Source organism: Oncorhynchus gorbuscha, linkage group LG10, assembly GCF_021184085.1.
Source record: "Oncorhynchus gorbuscha isolate QuinsamMale2020 ecotype Even-year linkage group LG10, OgorEven_v1.0, whole genome shotgun sequence".
Classification (NCBI taxonomy): Eukaryota; Metazoa; Chordata; class Actinopteri; order Salmoniformes; family Salmonidae; genus Oncorhynchus; species Oncorhynchus gorbuscha.
In genome coordinates this window covers 43,594,193-43,612,926 of record NC_060182.1, presented here as the reverse complement: position 1 = coordinate 43,612,926, position 18,734 = coordinate 43,594,193, and the positions used below count along the sequence as shown (strand labels likewise).

Sequence of the window (18,734 nt, the reverse complement as noted above, 5' to 3'; positions counted from 1 at the left end):
GCAGCAGCAATCATGAAACACATATTTTGCCAATGCAAAGGGAAACTGTGACTCCACTAGAGCCCGAGCAGGTAATACAGCTCATGGTTTCAATGAATGATTCTCAAATTCTTTACTGACTGAATGTACCAGTCAAAAGTTTGGAAACACCTACTCATTCAAGAGTTTGTCTTTATCTTTACTATTTTCTACAACAAAATTATGAAATAACACATGGAATCATGTAGTAACCAAAAAAGTATTATAGTAAGAACAGCTCAAATAAGCAAAGAGAAAATGACAGTCCATTATTACTTTAAGCTTACAAGCTATTTGACCAGTCAATGCGAAAAATGTCAAGAAACTAAAAGTTTCTTCAAGTGCAGTCGCAAAAAACGATCAAGCGGTATGACGAAACTGTCTCTCATTAGGACCACCACAGGAAAGGAAGACCCAGAGTTACCTCTGCTACAGAGGATATGTTCATTAGAGTAACCAACCTCAGAAATCTGCAATTAACTGCACCTCAGATTGCACCTCAGAGTTCAAGTAACAGACACATCTCAACATTAACTGTTCAGAGGAGACTGTGTGAATCAGGCCTTCATGGTCAAATTGCTGCAAAAAAAACACTACTAATAAAGGACAAAAATAATAAGAGACTTGCTTGTGCCAAGAAACATGAGCAATGGACATTAGACCGGTGGAAATCTGTCCTTTGGTCTGATGAGTTCAAATTTGAAATGTTTGGTTCCAATGTCTTTGTGAGACGCAGAGTAGGTGAACGGATTATCTCCGCATGTGTGGTTCCCACCATGAAGCATGGAGGAGGAGGTGTGATGGTGTGGGGGAACTTTGCTGGTGACACTGTCTGTGATTGATTTACAATTCAAGGCACACTTAACCAGCATGGCTACCACAGCATTTTGCAGCAATATGCATCCCATCTGGTTTGCGCTTAGTGGGACTATCAATTGTTTTTCAACGGGACAATGGCCCAACACACCTCCAGGCTGCGTAAGGGCTATTTGACCAAGAAGGAGAGTGATGGGGTGCTGCATCAGATGACCTGGCCTCCACAATCACTCAACCTCAACCCACTTGAGATGGTTTGGGATGAGTTGGACCGCAGAGTGAAGGAAAAGCAGTCAACAAGTGCTCAGCATATGTGGGAACTCCTTCAAGACTGTTGGAAAAGCATTCCAGGTGACTCATGAAACTGGTTGAGAGAATGCAAAATTGTCATCAAGGCAAAGGGTGGTTACTTTGAAGAATCTCAAATATAAAATATATTTTGATTTGTTTAACATTCTTTGGGTTACTACGTGATTCCATATGTGTTATTTCATAGGTTTGACATCTTCACTATTATTCTACAGTATAGAAAATAGTAAAAATAAAGAAAAACCCTAGAATGAGTAGGCGTGTCCAAACTTTTGACTGGTACTGTACTTCAATTCCTTTTTTCAACTGACACCAGGGAACCTTCAGACGAGTCCTGTGACGCCTGTGGGCGTCCTAGAGCAAAACAACCGACACATACATGTCCATGAGAGTCATTTTTCTTATATGTTACAAATTACAATTCGTATGATATGTTAGAAATTTGCTAAATGTACAATATGTTTTTGCTTTAACGCTGCAATATGTAACTTTTTTGGGCAACCTGACCAAATTCACATAGAAATGTTGAGTTATAGATCTGCCATTCACATTGAAAGCAAATCTAAGAAGCGGTAGATCTGTTCTATGTGCACAATATTAAGGTGTCCTTTAATATTTTTTGCAATCAGTGTAGATTGTCATTATGGAGACACCTATTGGATAAATGTGGCAACTCCTCTTTTGCTGCAATGAAAAAAATAAAAACGTTTTCAAGCCTTGTGGCCGGTTTTTGTGTGTTCATTGGCTTAGACATTTAGCTACACCTGGCAACCCTGGCTGTGTCTGTTGGTTATAACAGAAGGCGATCGCACGACTTCATGGGCAGAAAGAAGAAAGAACAGAAAGATGCTAATCATCTCAGATGCTAGCAGTGAGAAAGAAGCAAGCAGGCCACGAAAATACTTTCCAGATCTCAATGGCAAAATATGTCTTATCTACATCAAAAACAGGGCAATCGGAAATGAGAAACCTTACACATTTGAACGGACGACGGAGCAGCTCCTCAACCTCATCTATGCTGGAAATGTGCGGCAGTCAGAGCGTTTGGTTTCCATAGTAACCACGGAAACACGCTGCCAGGAACAATAGGTAGTACTGGCTCGCGCGTTTATTACAGACATAATCATCCGAATATTAGCCTGTATTAGCATGCACTATGCTTAGTTAGAAGTAAATTTGTAAGACTTTCTCAAAACTAGTGACAGTAGTTTACTTGATACCAGTAGTTGCCTGGGCTGTATTGAATTACAAAAATGTAGCCAGTGCACAGCAATGTGTGTTGTGTTCTTGAGCGTCTCTTGCCTACTGAATTTTAATAGCCAACAAATTGGTTAGCTAACACACTGAGGAAATGTAGGTCAACGTATATATCAGTTACTATAAAGAATAGCTAGCTAATGCTAGAGTTCCTTTTTTTGGTATATAACTTTCGTAGCTTGCAGAGACAGCAGCTATAAGTTCTCTAGCAACAAGTAACAAATAAACAAAGTGAACTGTCTGAAAACCTAGGAGGACAGTGGGGGTTGTAACAAACATAGGGGACTGGGCAAGCTTGCCTTGGCACACATTTTTCTCTGGGGAAAATGTACCTTATTCATAAAACAGAAAGTTGAGCTCACAAAATGATTAAAGGTAAGCCAAATGTATATTTTTCAGTCATCCACCCTTAAAGAAGCAATCAGCAGTGGTAAAAACAGCAGATCCCTGACCTTTTTTCTGTAAAAAGATGAAGGATAGGGGCTGGAGAAATGTAACCACTCTCAAATTCATAGACAAGAGCTATGGATGCAGGACTGACCATCCATGCATGATATCAAAACTATAGTTTTAACCATGTTTTGAAGCTATATAGTGTTTGTTTACATTTACTTTGTTTACAAACATTGAAATAAAACAAGCTTATATTCTGGGTTCTGATGGGGGATGACATTTGAACTAGCTAAGCTCATGAGGCAAGTTATATTCAATAATGAATGGGTACATATAATTAATTAATAAGTAAAACATTTTTTTACTGCTGATTGCCCCTTTAAGAGGGTGCTTTATCATTCATTTCAACTTTAACATATAGCTTTGAAATATTTTGGAGATAATTTGACAGGCTCAATTGTGTTACTGTATTAGCGGAACTAGAGCCACTATAGTGTTACTATAGTTGTGGTACAGCTCTTTGTGTTATTGCCCTAAGAGCTTGGCTACTTATGCTAAGTTTGACTTCTCATATTTCAAGTTCACATTGGTTATTCTGGTCAATTTTGTTGTGGTATTTTAATAAAAAAATAATCTCTCATTTTAAAAACTATGATTCTATATAACATGTGTTTTTCCCCCCAATTGTGGACAGTCATATGAACACTAGTGTTAATCACTGGGAGAACAGGGGGGCGTGATCATGACAGCCCTGGGACCTGCTGGGATAGGAGTGGCGGACCTGTGCCAAGAAGGAGACAAACTCTTAGAGACTGGAGAGTTGGGGAAGGCCACTGCTCTGTACATATCTGCCTTCAAGAGCCATGCTGGATCCACCATGGGTCACATGCGAGGCCTAGGGGGTTCCAGGTTGGCTAGGGTGATCTCCACTCTGGAGACCTGGCTCAATGGTCATGGGGAGATCCAGGCCTCCATGGAGGGCCTCAACAAAGGCCTGGCAGCTGTGTTCCTATCAACACTGAGCCCAAACAATGTGTCTGCCTCTCTTTTCAAAATGGAGTCCATACTTCAGGGTGCTGGTCAGGGCTGTGACGAGATTGTTGTACGCTGCTCAGCTTTGCTCGAAGGAAAGCAAAACCCATGTCGAGAGGGTTCCACTTGTGTGGTTTTGGAGTTAACTAGAGCCCTCACCTGCTTACTCTCTGACCCCCACAGTCCCAAAGGCCCTAGGCTTTATCTCAAGGCTTTCCAAGACAATAAATCAGAGACTGTAAGAATGGTCAAGGGTAGACAAGCTCAGCACCTGCCCAAGATAGTGAAGGCCTTCTCTGAGCAGATTTTGCCAAAAAATACTGAAATGAAGTCTAGGGAGAGAGCGAGTGAGGTCATCGACATTGTAGCAGAATCTGCCTCTGAATTCCTTGAGTTCTTAATGGCTGTTTCGCCAGGTGACACACATGTGCAAGAGTTGCAAGCAACCTTCTTATTTTCATTAGGCAAGTTCGAAGAGAGCGCAGATGTTTATTCTGTTGCCTTGCAGGATCATTCACAATCACAACCAAAGTCAGGTACAGGCAAGGTGGTTAAGGGGATGCCAGCAGAAAGAAGAGCCAGTCTCTTGACCTGTAGAGCGGCCGCCCATTTCTCCACAGGGGGGCGAGCCACGGAGTCAAGCCGGGACCTTGGTGAGGCTTTTGGAGTCCACCCTGCCACAGCACGACTGCAGTTCCAGAGGCTCTTCGTGGACCAGGGGACAGGAGCTGCAGCCCGCATGCAACTGCGTCAGCAGGCAGAGAGAGGACTGTTGGGGTACAGGGAGACAGTCCTGGTCCGTCTTGACCTGCGGTCCTCTGAGGGCGTGGAGCTGCTGGACCCAGTGATCGCCCAGCTCTGGGCGCTGTGCCACCTGGAGCCCAACGGGGGCAGCAGAGAGTTGCGGGTGCGGCTGGCCGAGTGCCTCCTCCTGCGGGGCGAGTTCCGAGAGGCCCTCTCCATCTGCAGCCAGCTGGCGACCAACACAAACTCCCACACCCAGCATAGCTACCAGAACACAGTGCAGGTGCTGCACGGCTACTCCCGTCTTCTCTCAGATGACCACAAGGGGGCCCTGGAGGACTTTCAAACGGTGATCGAGCACAAGGCACCCCACCCTTCCAGCTGTGTGCGGGCGCTGTGTGGCAGGGGCGTCCTGCGCATGATGGGGGGCCTGCACTACCTCACAGCCCTGGACTATGTGACGGCGAGCAGGTTGCAGCCCCAGGACACTGCGCTGACCGTACGCTGCTTGGTTCCCTGGAACTGCCGCGGGCTGCTGATCACCGTGCTGTTGGAGCAGGCCAGGGTCATGCTGGAGGAGTGGACCGTAGATCACAGCTCCAGCCTCAGTCCCTTGGAACAGCAAGAGCACCAGCAGACCAAACAGCTACAGCCTACGCAGACAAAAGATGGCTACAAAGAAGGGTAAGCTAGCGCATGTGTTTCTCAGTGTTGAGGAAGCTACTCTGTTATCATTGTTTACCAAACTACCAATTACTTCACACTAGAAGAAGTTAAGATACAATAAAAAATATAGTTCACTAAACTAAAGCTACTTAGAAAAAGTAGTTCTCGACATCCAAGCTACTTGGGGAAAAATGATCAAATCTTAATATGAAACGTCAGACTACAAATTGCAAGAAACAGTTCACTCTAGGGTCAGGTATTAACAGAATGTGTAATTTAATCTATTAAAACAAAAAAAAACTTTATTGCCTATATTTCCCCCATATTTTCTTATTTTTGCAAAAACAATTGTGTGTAGTTCCAGTAGTTAGCTACACCGTTACATGGCAAACAAGTAATTAACTCCTGAAAACACTACCAAAATTGGAATTTATTTTAAATTCCACCAAGCTACTGCAAAATGTAGTTTAATTTCTAGTTCCCTACTCCCTAACACTGGTGTTTCTGCATGTCACACATGGGGTACTTTAATGTGAAAGATCTCATAAAATAGGCTGCATCGTGAATTAGGCTATAACCCACAAGTTGGCTATTCTTTAGACAGTGCTTGAATCATCTTATAATCGTTTTTCATTCTTAAACCCTGTCTGTCAGAGAGTTTGTATAAATTTGTATAATTTGTATTGAATTAGAATTCAATTAGATCTTCATGACTTTCAGTGAGGGTTTTTTAATGAATGTCATTTCAGTATCGGCTGATAACCTGATTGAACCGTGATTGAATCTCTCTCTTTGGCAGGACACCAGTTGGAGTCCACTCTCTGGCTGTTTTGCTGATGGAGTTACAGCCCAGTGCTGACGCTCCTCAGATCCTGGTGGCTGATGCCCTGTACCTGCTGGGCCGGATGGAGGAAGCGTATCGCTTGCTGTTGGCCATTGGGCCCACTAGCCCACGTGCACCCATCCTGGCCCGCCTCACCCTGCTACAACTGCACCGGGGCTTCCTTTATGATGCCAACCAGGTCCATCATTATGTAAACATTGCTTTATGTGAAAGGGCAAACTATTATGTTTGGTGTTTCCAACATAAACAGTCATTCTAATCGTCCTAACATTTAAAAAAATATATATTACCTACAGTATAAGATGTCTTTAGAACACTTGTCAGGAGACCCCAATATGACTACAAAAATACCTTTTGATACTGAAAGTCACTTGTTATTATGCACCAGCAATACATTTGACTTGGCTCTAAGTAACATTGTGTTCAAATTATACTTTAAATGTGTATAAATTCACACTTTACAAATGCTGTTACAGCTATCCAGAATGATATGCACATTTTGAAATTGTGGACAAATGTTCCCAAATTTGCCATGATAAACTAAAAAGCTAATGACTGCTATCAACTAACTGTGCTCATGCTTTGTCTGTTCTTCTTTCAGCTGCTGAAGAAGCTGATCCAGTGTGGTGATACGAGCTGCTTGCGCCCCCTGCTGGCCGTGGCGTCTAAAAAGGACCGGCTGCTGCTGCAGGGCTACTGCCACTCTGCCTCCAAACGCATCCTGGAGGGCCTGCAAGGCGAGTGCACCCTGAGGCAGGCCGTGGCCTATCTGTCCATCGCCATCATGGCCTCTGGTGATTGGCTCTTGTCATTTGGTCAAGCATAGGTCATAATTTTGGATACATGTTTTGTTGTATAGGAATTCCTGCTTTTGTGACATTTATCCTCCATTCTCTTTTGTAATAGAAACTTACCTCCCCCTTGATCAAAATTCAGATTTTCCAAATTAAGTTTCAAATTAAGTAATGCTGCCAGATTAAAATTAGGTTTATACTGTATTTTGTTTGCGGTAGATGCATCTCTGAATCATAAACACCTGATAAAGGGTCTCTTTTTTAGTGTAGCTTCGTCGTTATGTTTCGAATAGGTCATAATAGTACAATGTACACTGAGGGTACAAAATATTAGGAGCATCTTCCTAATATTGAGTTGCATGGACTCTACAAGGTGTCAAAAGCGTCCCACAGGGATGCTGGTCCATGTTGACTCCAATGCTTCCCACAGTTGTGTCGAGTTAGCTAAATGTCCTTTGGGTAATGGTGGACCATACTTGATACCCACGGGAAACTGTTGAGCGAGAAAAACCCTGCAGTGTTGCAGTTCTTGACACACTCAAACCGTTGTGCCTGGCACCTACTACCATACCCCATTCAAAGTCACTTAAATAATTCACCCTCTGAATGGCACACATACACAATCCATGTCTCAAGCTTTAAAAATCCTTCTTTAACATGTCTCCTCCCCTTCATCTAGACTGATTGAGTGGATTCAACAGGTGACATCAATAAGGGATCATAGCTTTCACCTGGTCTGTCATGGAAAGAGCAGGTGTACCTAATTCTTTGTACACTCAGTGTATATTTTATATATACTAACATTCATGACATAGGCAATACAACTAATGTAAGGTCTACTACTTGTAGGATGTGAGGCAGCAAACTCATTGATGGAAAGGGCCAGGTGCTATGTCTTGTTGGGCCAACGCAAGACGGCCATCTTTGATTTCAGCTCCATCTTGAAAGAGCACCCTGACCATGTACAGGCCCTCTGTGGAAGAGGCTTCACCTATCTCATGCTAAACCAACAGAAGGTACTAGGACACAAAAATGGGGGATACTTATCCTGCTGTACATGCAGTGCTAATATTGCTTTTTGCATCAGCATTAAAGCAATTGTTTTAAGGGCTCTACATCCACATTGACAGCTTCTGATTGACAGATAATCTCAAGACGATTATAAAAATGTCTTTGTTTTCCAGGAATGCACTCAGGATATACTGGCAGCACTTCAAATAAGCATGGACGCCGTGACCAAAGACATCCTATCGCTCAAAGATAAGGCAAGGAAACTGGTCTGTGATTGGCTGCAGCAGTACTGCCGGACCAACCTGTCAGAGATCCTGGCGGCTAAGTCCGTCCCCTGCCAGGAAGAAGAGCTTCGAGAGGCCTTTCTAATTGGAGGAGTCCTGATGAGGACTGACTGCCGAGACACCAGATGTCATCTCCTCTACGTAGATATACTACTGGCCAAAGGTGAGATTGGCACTTGGCTGACAGACTCTCACTTATCTATCATCAGTGAGTGCTCTTTTTGGATGACTTTTGCCTATCCCAGCCTAGACCATATGCCCTATGATTACACCTATGAAGTAATCTCAGATTTGTGCATAGGGCGTAGGTGCATAGGGCGTAGGTTTTATGGGTCGACTTGGGATTTAGCCTTTGTCCTGTTCTGCCCTAGAGATGACACAGTATGGACAGTGTCTAAGCAGGCCTACTTTCAGGAAGGTTTTTGTTGGAGTATATTTTTGTAAAGTTGCTTTTCTTGATGATGCCGTTATATGATACCGGATCAGATTCATTTGTAGATTGAAGATACTTAAAAGTACAGCAGAAGAATGGTAGCTTCTGAAAGTAAACTGGAAGTGCTAAGCTGTGCACAGTTAGTACATGTAGCTGTTTTGAAATATCTGCCCCTGTGATCCAGGTGAGGTGAATTCAGCAGGAGCTTACCTGGCTCAGGTGTTTGGCCAGGATCCCCGGGAGGCTGCAGCTCAGGCCAGGGTGGGCGTGGTGGAGGCCTGGCAGCAGAATTACCGCAGAGGCAGTGCCAGGCTGAGCAAGCTGACCGAAAAGGAACCTCTACTCTGGACTTCCTGCTGACCCTCATTCCCCCGATTCACAGGAAACGCATGGCACAAGTAAAAACAAAGACAACAAACACCTATCGACAAATCAGATTGCTAACTGTTTTATAATCACTTTTTCCCCCCACGCAAGACAAAGCAACTCTTCTTACAAGAAAAACCAATCAACTTATTACAAAACAATCAACTCTTACGAGATGTAACAGTCAACTCATCATAATATGTACTCACACAATTATGTATATGTTACCATAGGCAGCAGCCCAGGAAGCAGGCAGTGTCTCGGCGAGTGGCCATTGGGAGCAAGCCCTGGCACTTCTGACTGTGGCTGTGCGAGCTGCGGCAGAGCTTCGACCGCAGTTCCTGCGCCAACGGGCCGCTTGCCTCGCCCAGCTCGACCTGCATGAACGGGCTGTGGCCGACCTGGACCGGGTCATCCAGAGCCACGGTGACCCCTCCGACGCTACAGTCTCCGGAGCCCCAGAAGAGCCTCACGTCTGGGCAGATGACCTGTGTCAGCGAGGCCGCAGCCTGGTGCTGTGCTCCCACGAGGGGCCCGCCCTGGACGACTTCAGCCGGGCCCTGGAGCTCCACCGGGGCCAGGCTTTGCAGTGTGTGGAGGCCGGGCTGGGAAGGTCCTGCCTGGCCGAGTGCTTCCTGCGTATGGCCCTGCAGCACTACGGAGAGCAGCAGCTCAGTAAGGCCTGGAGGTTGACCGAGAGCGGCCTGTTGGTGGACAGTGAGCACATGGAGCTGCGCAGGCTCAGGGCCAGGGTCAAGCGGGAGCACTGCAGCCCCTGCATTGTACACTAGATTAGTGCACCTTTGTCCCTTGAGATACCATTGTACTGTACTTTGGAAGAAACCCTTCCAAGTAAAGCTCACTTAAAGTAACCCTATGACAATTTGTTTTTATGTACACTAAACCTCAGTTGATTGCTACCGTGAAAATATTTAGAATGTCAAAGGGGAAGCTGCATTTATATCTTATTCAGAATGAGGGCTAATAGAATAATGAGCATTTCCCTTGGGTAGTATTTTTGTAAACATGGAAAAGTCATAGAATTTATTTGTAATATGTGAGTATTTTGCAATCACATTCCTGACATTTAATAGGAAATGGCGTGGAAACAATGGATAATCCCTGGTGCTTACTTCAATTAAGTATACTTGATACCTGGCCTATATGGTGCCTTGTGGTGGTTGAAAGAAACCCAAAGGAACAAACAAGTAACACAGGTTATTTCTGTGTAATTACGTTGGACTATTTTACTACATAACTAGTAAGACTGTAAAGATGCAACTACACACAACAACTTTTGTTTTATTTTTGTGTATTTTTGAATTCATGTGTAATAAACCAAATGTCTTCGACAGAAATGACTTTTTTTTAACATTCAATTTGTTACATTCAAGTTAAAGACTGATTGTGTTTAGTTCATTCAGCTTCAATGTCATTGAGACAAATCATAATTTGTCATTTACAATTGCGGAATACCAGAGCACAGCATCTGAGAGTTGATACAGAAATCTATACAACCAAAATATCACCGTGAGGTTAAATAGTTATTTTAGAAAGTGCCCATGTGCAGGTTTTACTTTCTAAGGGGCAAATTCAGACCTGAGACATGCAAACTTTTCTCTCTAATGAGGGCTCTGACATTGAACTTAAGCATGGGTGTCACGGTCGTTTGTAGAAATTAACGGACCAAGGCGCAGCGTGCGTAGAGTTCCACATGTTTAATTAAAGAAACTCACCAAAACAATACAGAACAAAAACTAAATGTGAAGTCAAATGCAGTGCACACAAACAAACAAGATCCCACAAAAACCCAGTGGAAAAAGGCTGCCTAAATATGATCCCCAATCAGAGACAACGATAAACAGCTGCCGCTGATTGGGAACCATACCAGGCCAACATAGACAAATAATAACCTAGATAACCCACCCTAGTCACACCCCGACCTAACCACCATAGAGAATAAAAGGATCTCTATGGTCAGGTCGTGACAGTACCCCTCCCCAAAGAAGCGGACTCTGGCCTCATTAGGGGAGGGTCCGGGTGGGCATCTAACGTCGGGGGCGGCTCCTGTGCGGGGCGAAGTACCCACTCCGCTCACAGATACGGCAGCTTTGGTGGCGGCTCTGGTGCGAGGATCGTCGCCGGAAGCTCTGGACCGTGAATCGTCACCGTAGGAACCGGACCGTGGGTCATCCCAGGAGGGACCGGACCGTGGATCGTCGCCGGAGGGACCGGACCGTGGATCGTCACCGGAGGGACCAGACCGTGGATCGTCGCTGGAGGGACCGGACCGTAGATTGTCGCCGGGGGCCTTGGACCGTAGATCGTCGCCGGGGGCCCCGGACCGTGGATCACCGCCAGAGGCCCCGGACCGTGGATCGTCGCCGGAGGCCCCGGAACGTGAAACGTCACCGGAAGCTTCGGACCGTGGATCGTAGCCACAGCAATAAAATGCTAATTAATTACTTAAAAATCATACAATGTGATTTTCTGGATTCTTGTTTTAGATTACGTATCTCACAGTTGAAGTGTACCTATGATTAAAATTACAGACCTCTACATGCTTTGTAAGTAGGAAAACCTGCAAAATCGGCAGTGTATCAAATACTTGTTCTCCCCACTGTAGATGTATTCATATCCATTTTGGGGAAGGCAGGTTACTTTAGAAACACCAAATACAGAAAATAAATACTGAATGAGACAACAAGATTAGAATGTGTAGTCTGTGTAATACGTATGTTGTTCGAAAGAAACCTGGTATGGAATAAGAGGGATAATGTAATGATAATGATGCAAATGTAACGGCATTCTTCGTTTGTTGAAAGAGAGTCGGACCGAAATGCAGCGTGGTGGTTACTCATGTCTTTAATGAAGAAAAACGGAACGATACATGAAAAAACTAATAAATACAAAAACAACAAACGGAACGTGAAACCTAATACAGCCTATCTGGTGAAACTACACAGAGACAGGAACAATCACCTACGAAATACAAAGTGAAACCCCGGCTACCTAAATACGGTTCCCCATCAGAGACAACAAGAATCACCTGACTGATTGAGACCCGCCTCAGGCAGCCAAGCCTAACTAGACACACCCCTAATCAACCACAATCCCAATGCCTACAAAAACCCCAATACGACAATACAATAAACCCATGTCACACCCTGGCCTGAACAAATAATTAAAGAAAACACAAAATACTAAGACCAAGGCATGACAGCAAAATTAATGAATGAAGATACATATGGTAATGTAAATGTTAATGTAAATCATTCTCTGGTTTTTACTATGCAGAGACAGTTATGTCATGTTGCCAAAGTAGGATTTCTCCCACTTACTCATCAGGTCAAAGAGCAGTGGGCGTTCACAGAAGGTGCAGGAGACAGTCGTTGGCCCGTTAAGAAGCAGCCCCACCTCTTGCCATACCTAAACAAGCCTCTGTCAATCATCCTAAATCAGCACTCCTACGCTGAGATGCTTTTGGACATAGGTACAGATCTATTGTAAACCCTGTTAGAGCAGTAGCAGCAGGTGGCTTGGTCACTCACACACAAAGTACTCCATCATTTCAGGGTTATGGTGAGGGGAGGGTGACAGACTCAGTAGCTCCTCACCCTAGGCAACGGTCGGGTAGTTGATGGCCTGGACGTAGATGTGTCTCTAGCAAGATGTCACACACCTTGGAGTTGAGCTTATATTAATATTAATATAGCTTAATGTTGAGCTTATATTAATATTAATATAGCTTAATATTGTTCCCAATCAGAGACAACGACAAACACCTGCCACTGATTGACTCCTATCATTGCTATGCCGACGACACACAATTAATCTTCTCCTTTCCCCCTTCTGATGACCAGGTGGCAAGAATCGCATCTCTGCATGTCTGGCAGACATATCAGTGTGGATGACGGATCACCACCTCAAGCTAATAAATGACGGAGCTGCTCTTCCTCCCGGGGTAGGACTGCCCAGTTCCATGATTTATACCCATCACGTTGACAACTCCATTGTTTTCCCAGAAAGAACCTTGGCGTGATCCTGGACAACAAACTGTTTCTCAACTAAAAACAGATGGCCCGTTCCTGGGTTCATGCTCTAAACATCCGCAGAAATAAGAACATGCCTCACAAGAACTGAATAGCAGATTTTATCCAGGCACTTGTCATCTCCCGTCTGGATTACTGCAACATGTTGGCTGGGCTCCCTGCCTGTGCCATTAAACCCCTACAACTCATCCAGAATCCACTGCAGTTAAGTCTGTGTTCAACCTTCCCAAATTCTCTCACGTCACCCCGCTCCTCCGCTCTCTCCACTGGTAGTAGAAAATGCTTCCAGTTGAAGCTCGCATCCGCTACAAGACCATGGTGCTTGCCTTCGGAGCTGTGAGGGGAATGCACCTCAATTAACTCCAGGCTCTGATCAGGCCCTACACCCAAATAAGGGCACTGCATTCATCCACCTCTGGCCTGCCACCTCCCTACCACTGAGGAAGTACAGTTCCCGCTCAGCTCAGTCAAAACTGTTTGCTCTGGCTCCCCAATGGTGGAACAAACTCCCTCACGTAAGGACAGCGGATTCAATCACCACCTTCCGGAGACACCTGAAACCCCACCTCTTTAAGGAATACCTGGATGGATAAAGTAATCCTTCTCACCCCCTCCCCCCTTAAAATATTTAGATGCACTATTGTAAAGTGGTTGTTCCACTGGATGTCATAAGTGAATGCACCAATTTGTAAGTCCTCTGGATACAGGCGTCTTTCTAAATGACTTAAATGTAAATGTTAAATGATTGAGAACCATATCAGGCCAAAACACATAGAAACAGACTAACTAGACATGCAACATAGAGTGCCCACTTATATCACACCCTGACCAAACAAAACATAGAAACAAACAACAAAAATAATGGTCAGAGTGTGACAAGTAACCAAAAAAAGTGTAAAAACAAACAAAATATATTTAATATTTGAGATTCTTCAAATAGCCACCTGTTGTCTTGATGACAGCTTTGCACACGCTTGGCATTCACTCAACCAGCTTCATAAGGTAGTCACATGGAATGCATTTCAATGAACAGGCGTGCCTTGTTAAAAGTTAATTTGTGACATTTCTTTACTTCTTACTGCGTTTGAGCCAATCAGTTGTGTTGTAACAAGGTAGGGGGTGGTATACAGAAGATAGCCCTATTTCGTAAAGACCAAGTCCATATTCTGGCAAGAACAGCTCAAATAAGCAAAGAGAAATGACAGTCCATCATTACTTTAAGACATGGTCAGTGAAACCGGAAAATTTCAAGAACTTTGAAAGTTTCTTCAAGTGCAATAGAAAAAACCATCAAGCGCTATGATGAAACTGGTTCTCATGAGGACCCCCACAGGTAAGGAAGACCCAGAGTTACCTCTGCTGCAGAGGACAAGTTCATTAGAGATACCAGCCTCAGAAATTGCAGCACAAATAATTGCTTCACAGAGTTCAAGTAACAGACACATCTCAACATCAACTGCTCAGAGGAGACTTCATGAATCTGGCCTTCATGGTCGAATTGCTGCAAAGTAACCGCTACTAAAGGACTTGCTTGGGCCAAGAAACACAATCAATGGATATTAGACCGGTGGAAATCTGTCCTTTGGTTCGATGAGTCCAAATGTGAGATTTTTGGTTCCAACCGGCGTGTCTTTGTGAGACACAGAGTAGGTGAACGGATGATCTCCGCATGTGTAGTTCCCAGCGTGAAGCATGGAGGAGGTGCTGTGATGGTGTGAGGGTGCTTACTGGTGAAACTGTCAGTGATTTTTACCACAGCATTCTGCAGCGATACGCCATCCCATCTTGTTTGCGCATAGTGAGGCTATCATTTGCTTTTCAACAGAACAATGACCCAAAATACACCTCCAGGCTGTGTAAGGGCTATTTGACCAAGAAGGAGAGTGATGCAGTGCTGCATCAGATGAACTGGCCTCCACAATAACCGACCTCAACCCAATTAAATGCTTTGAGATGACTTGGACCTCAGAGTGAAGGAAAAGCAGCCAACAAGTGCTCAGCATATGTGGGAACTCCTTCAAGACTGTTGGAGAGAATGCCAAGAGTGTGCAAAGCTGTCATCAAAGGAAAGGTTGGCTACTTTGAAGAATCTAACACTTTTTTTTGGTTACTACATTATTCCATATGTGTCATTTCATAGCTTTGATGTCTTCACTATTATTCTACAATGTAGAAAATAGTTAAAAAATAAATAAAAAACAATGAATGAGTAGGTGTGTCCAAACTTTTGACTAGTACTGTATACCCATTGATTCTTGAAGAATATAACTTGTGCCTCATGAACTTAGTTCAACTGTCACACCCTTTCAGAACCAAAATTTAAACTTGTTTTACTCCAATGTTTGTAGACATTGCATATGTTAACATAAACTGTATTGCCTCAAATCATGGTTAAAATTGTAATTTTGAAATCATGGATGGTCCAATCCTTTTATCTTTAGATCTGTTTAAGCATTTCAGAGTGGTAATATTACTCCAGGCCAATGCCTAATGTTATTACCAAATCAGAGGTGGGCTGAACACTTCGTTATGGTTTTAACTGCGGATTGACCCTTTGAAGCTATGAGGGAACCTTCTTGTGGTGTCATTATACTGTATTTGTACAGTAAGTGTGCTAGCTACAGTATTCTATACATTACATAAAAAAATTGTTACTATTTCACTTTGTGGTAGTAATCACAAAAAAAGGCAAGGATTTTTCATTAAGGAAATAAATTCCAGAAATGGACTTTTAATGAGGCACATCTGTTAATTGAAATGCATTCCACGTGACTACCTCATTAAGCTGGTTGAGAGAATGCCAAGAGTGTGGAAAGCTGCCATCAAGGCAAAGGGTGGCTACTTTGCTTTGAAGAATCTCAAATATATTTAGATTTGTTTAACACTTTTTTGTTATTTCATAGTTTTGATGTCTATACTATTGTTCTACGATGTAGAAAGTAGTAAAAATAAATGAAAACACTTGAATGAGTAGGTGTGTCCAATCTTTTGACTGGTACTGTATATAAATTGTAGATATTTAAAAAAAATATATATATATGAGGATTGCAAATGATGCAGACAATTACATTAATGGAATACACAATCTATTTGCAATATTAAAGCTGATCGAACACTGCCCTGAAACGGCGGATGAACTCCGGGTAGTTGTCTTTCGCCGAGTTGGGCCCGTTCCAGACCGCATTAGCCCACTCCAGGGCTCTACCGGTTAGGCAGGTGATGAGGACCCCTACTCTCTCCTCCTCCGAGGGGGCCGGTCGAACGGTGGCCAGGTAGAGGTCTATTTGCAGCAGGAATCCCTGGCACCCTGTCGCTGCTCCATCGTAATTCCTCGGAGGCGTCATGTGCAGAGCGCTGGAACCGGATCCAGATGGGGGAGATAGTAGAGTTGCTGGTGGGAGGCTCGGTTGGGTAGTAGGGAAACCATTCCTCTCCCAACGATCCATCCTCTCCATCATCTGATCCATCGCTGATCCTAGGCGATGGAGGATGGATGTGTGATGGACTCTCTCCTCCATAGTGGGAAGAGGAGTGGTCGCTGCTCCTGCTGACTCCATATCGTGGTGCGGGCTTCTGTTACGATAATGAGTGAAGAGGTGTGGAGTCAGGCGCAGAGAGCAAAAGATGTGGGAAAAACAACACGCTTTAATGTCCCGGAAACATAACATGTACAAAAGTGGAAACACAAATGAACAGAAATATAAACGGACAGCGTGAAACCCAAATGCCAACAAAAATACACTCAAACAACAAAACAGACGAACAAGCCTGCACAAAACAGAAGCGGGCTAAACAGACTATATATAACCCTATCCTAACAACCAAACTAGAAACAGGTGCTACCAATTAGACAAAACTAAACGAACACAGAACAACGGATCGGCGATAGCTAGTAGACCGGCGACGACGACCGCCGAGCGCCACCCGAACAAGAAGGAGTCACCTTCGGTAATATTCGTGACAAATTTGTCACATCCTGATCTGTTTCGCCTGTCTTTGTGCTTGTCTCCACCCCCCACCAGGTGTCGCCCATCTTCCCCATTATCCGCAGTGTATTTATACCTGTGTTCTATGTTTGTCTGTTGCCAGTTAGTTTTGTTCGTCAAGCCTACCAGCGTTTTCCCCCTTATGCCTGTCTTTTTCTAGTTCCTGTTTTCTAGTTTTGCAGATCTTGATCATTCTGCCTGACCTGCTCCTGAGCCTGCCTGCTGTTCTCTAACTTGTCACACCACCCTGGATTATTGACCTCTGCCTGCCCTTGACCTGTAGTTTTGCCTGCCCTCTTATCTAGTAAAAAACCTCTGTTACTTCGACACTGTCTGCATCTGGGTCATCTCTTGACTTTTTGTATTCAGTGATGTATTGAGTTGGATTTGCCCCAAACATAACATGTTTCATTCAGGACATAAAGTTAATTTCTTTGCCACATTTTTTTGTAGTTTTACTTTAGTGCCTTTTTGCAAACAGGATGCACGTTTTGGAATATTTTTTCACTCTGTCATTTAGGTTCTGTCATGTATTGTCATATATTGTCATGTCTTGTCCCTGTGCTTTCTCTTCTATTCGTTTCCCCCTGCTGGTCTTATTAGGTTTCTTTCCCTCTCTCTATCCCTCTCTCTCTCTATCGTTCCGTTCCTGCTCCCAGCTGTTCCTCATTCTCCTAACGACCTCGTTTACTCTTTCACACCTGTCCCCTATTTTGCCCTCTGATTAAGTCTCTATTTCTCTCTCTGTTTCTGCTTCTGTCCTTGTCGGATCCTTGTTTGCTGTTCGCTGTGTACTTGTTCCGTCCTGTCGTGTTTTGCCTATCATCAGATGCTGCGTGTGAGCAGGTGTCTCTGTCAGCTACGGCCCGCGACTACCCGAAGGGACCTGCAGTCGGTTGCCGCTTATCCTGCAATTCCCCACTACAACTAGAGGATTTCTGTTATCCCCGTTTGGACATTTCCTGTTAAGGATTGAGGATTATGTTATTTCTGTTTGGACTTGAATAAACTCAGTTTCTGTTAAGTCGCTTTTGGGTCCTCACTCATCTGCATAACAGAAGGATCCGACCAAGAATGGACCCAGCAACTACGGATTCTCTCTACTCTGCCGTCGAGTTCCAGGGAGCGATGCTAGGCAGACACGAACAGGAATTGTCTGCTGCTCGACATGCCGTTGAGACCCTGGCTGCCCAAGTCTCCGGCCTCTCGGAGGAGATTCACAATCTCCGCCTCGATCCACCGGTTACCTCCTGGGCTTCCGGGTCTCCGGAGCCCAGAATTAATAACCCACCGTGTTACTCTGGGGAGCCCACTGAATGTCGCTCGTTCCTTACCCAGTGTGATATAGTATTCTCTCTCCAGCCCCACACGTACTCCAGGGGTATTGCTCGTATCGCCTACATCATATCTCTCCTTACTGGACGGGCTCGGGAGTGGGGCACGGCAATCTGGGAGGCAAGGGCTGAGTGTACTAACCAGTATCAGAACTTTAAGGAGGAGATGATACGGGTTTTTGATCGTTCTGTTTTTGGGAAAGTAGCTTCCTGGTCCCTGTCTTCCCTATGTCAAGGTAATCGATCCATAACGGATTACTCTATAGAGTTTCACACTCTTGCTGCCTCCAGTAACTGGAACGAGCCGGCATTGCTCGCTCGTTTTCTGGAGGGACTCCACGCTGAGGTTAAGGATGAGATTCTCTCCCGGGAGGTTCCATCCAGCGTGGATTCTT

The 18,734-nt window shown here is 44.3% G+C and overlaps 1 protein-coding gene across 1 annotated transcript; it reads left to right on the top strand.

Annotated features, from left to right (window-relative positions):
• The first annotated feature begins 1,942 nt into the window (after nt 1-1,942).
• ttc34 (tetratricopeptide repeat domain 34) lies at nt 1,943-10,319 on the top strand. Its single transcript, XM_046367670.1, has 8 exons — nt 1,943-2,775; nt 3,488-5,253; nt 6,035-6,257; nt 6,681-6,873; nt 7,723-7,889; nt 8,058-8,331; nt 8,786-8,956; nt 9,205-10,319. The coding sequence occupies exons 2-8, from the start codon at nt 3,536-3,538 to the stop codon at nt 9,756-9,758; spliced, it is 3,300 nt and encodes a 1,099-aa protein (XP_046223626.1). The 5' UTR covers nt 1,943-2,775; nt 3,488-3,535; the 3' UTR covers nt 9,759-10,319.
• The last annotated feature ends 8,415 nt before the right edge of the window (nt 10,320-18,734 follow it).

Coding starts and splice junctions, on each gene's coding strand:
- ttc34 (XM_046367670.1), top strand. CDS start 3,536: ATGACAGCCCTGGGACCTGCTGGGATAGGAGTGGCGGACCTGTGCCAA. Junction 7,890..8,057: donor TCATGCTAAACCAACAGAAG/GTACTAGGACAC, acceptor TTTGTTTTCCAG/GAATGCACTCAGGATATACT. Junction 8,957..9,204: donor ACCTCTACTCTGGACTTCCT/GCTGACCCTCAT, acceptor TACCATAGGCAG/CAGCCCAGGAAGCAGGCAGT.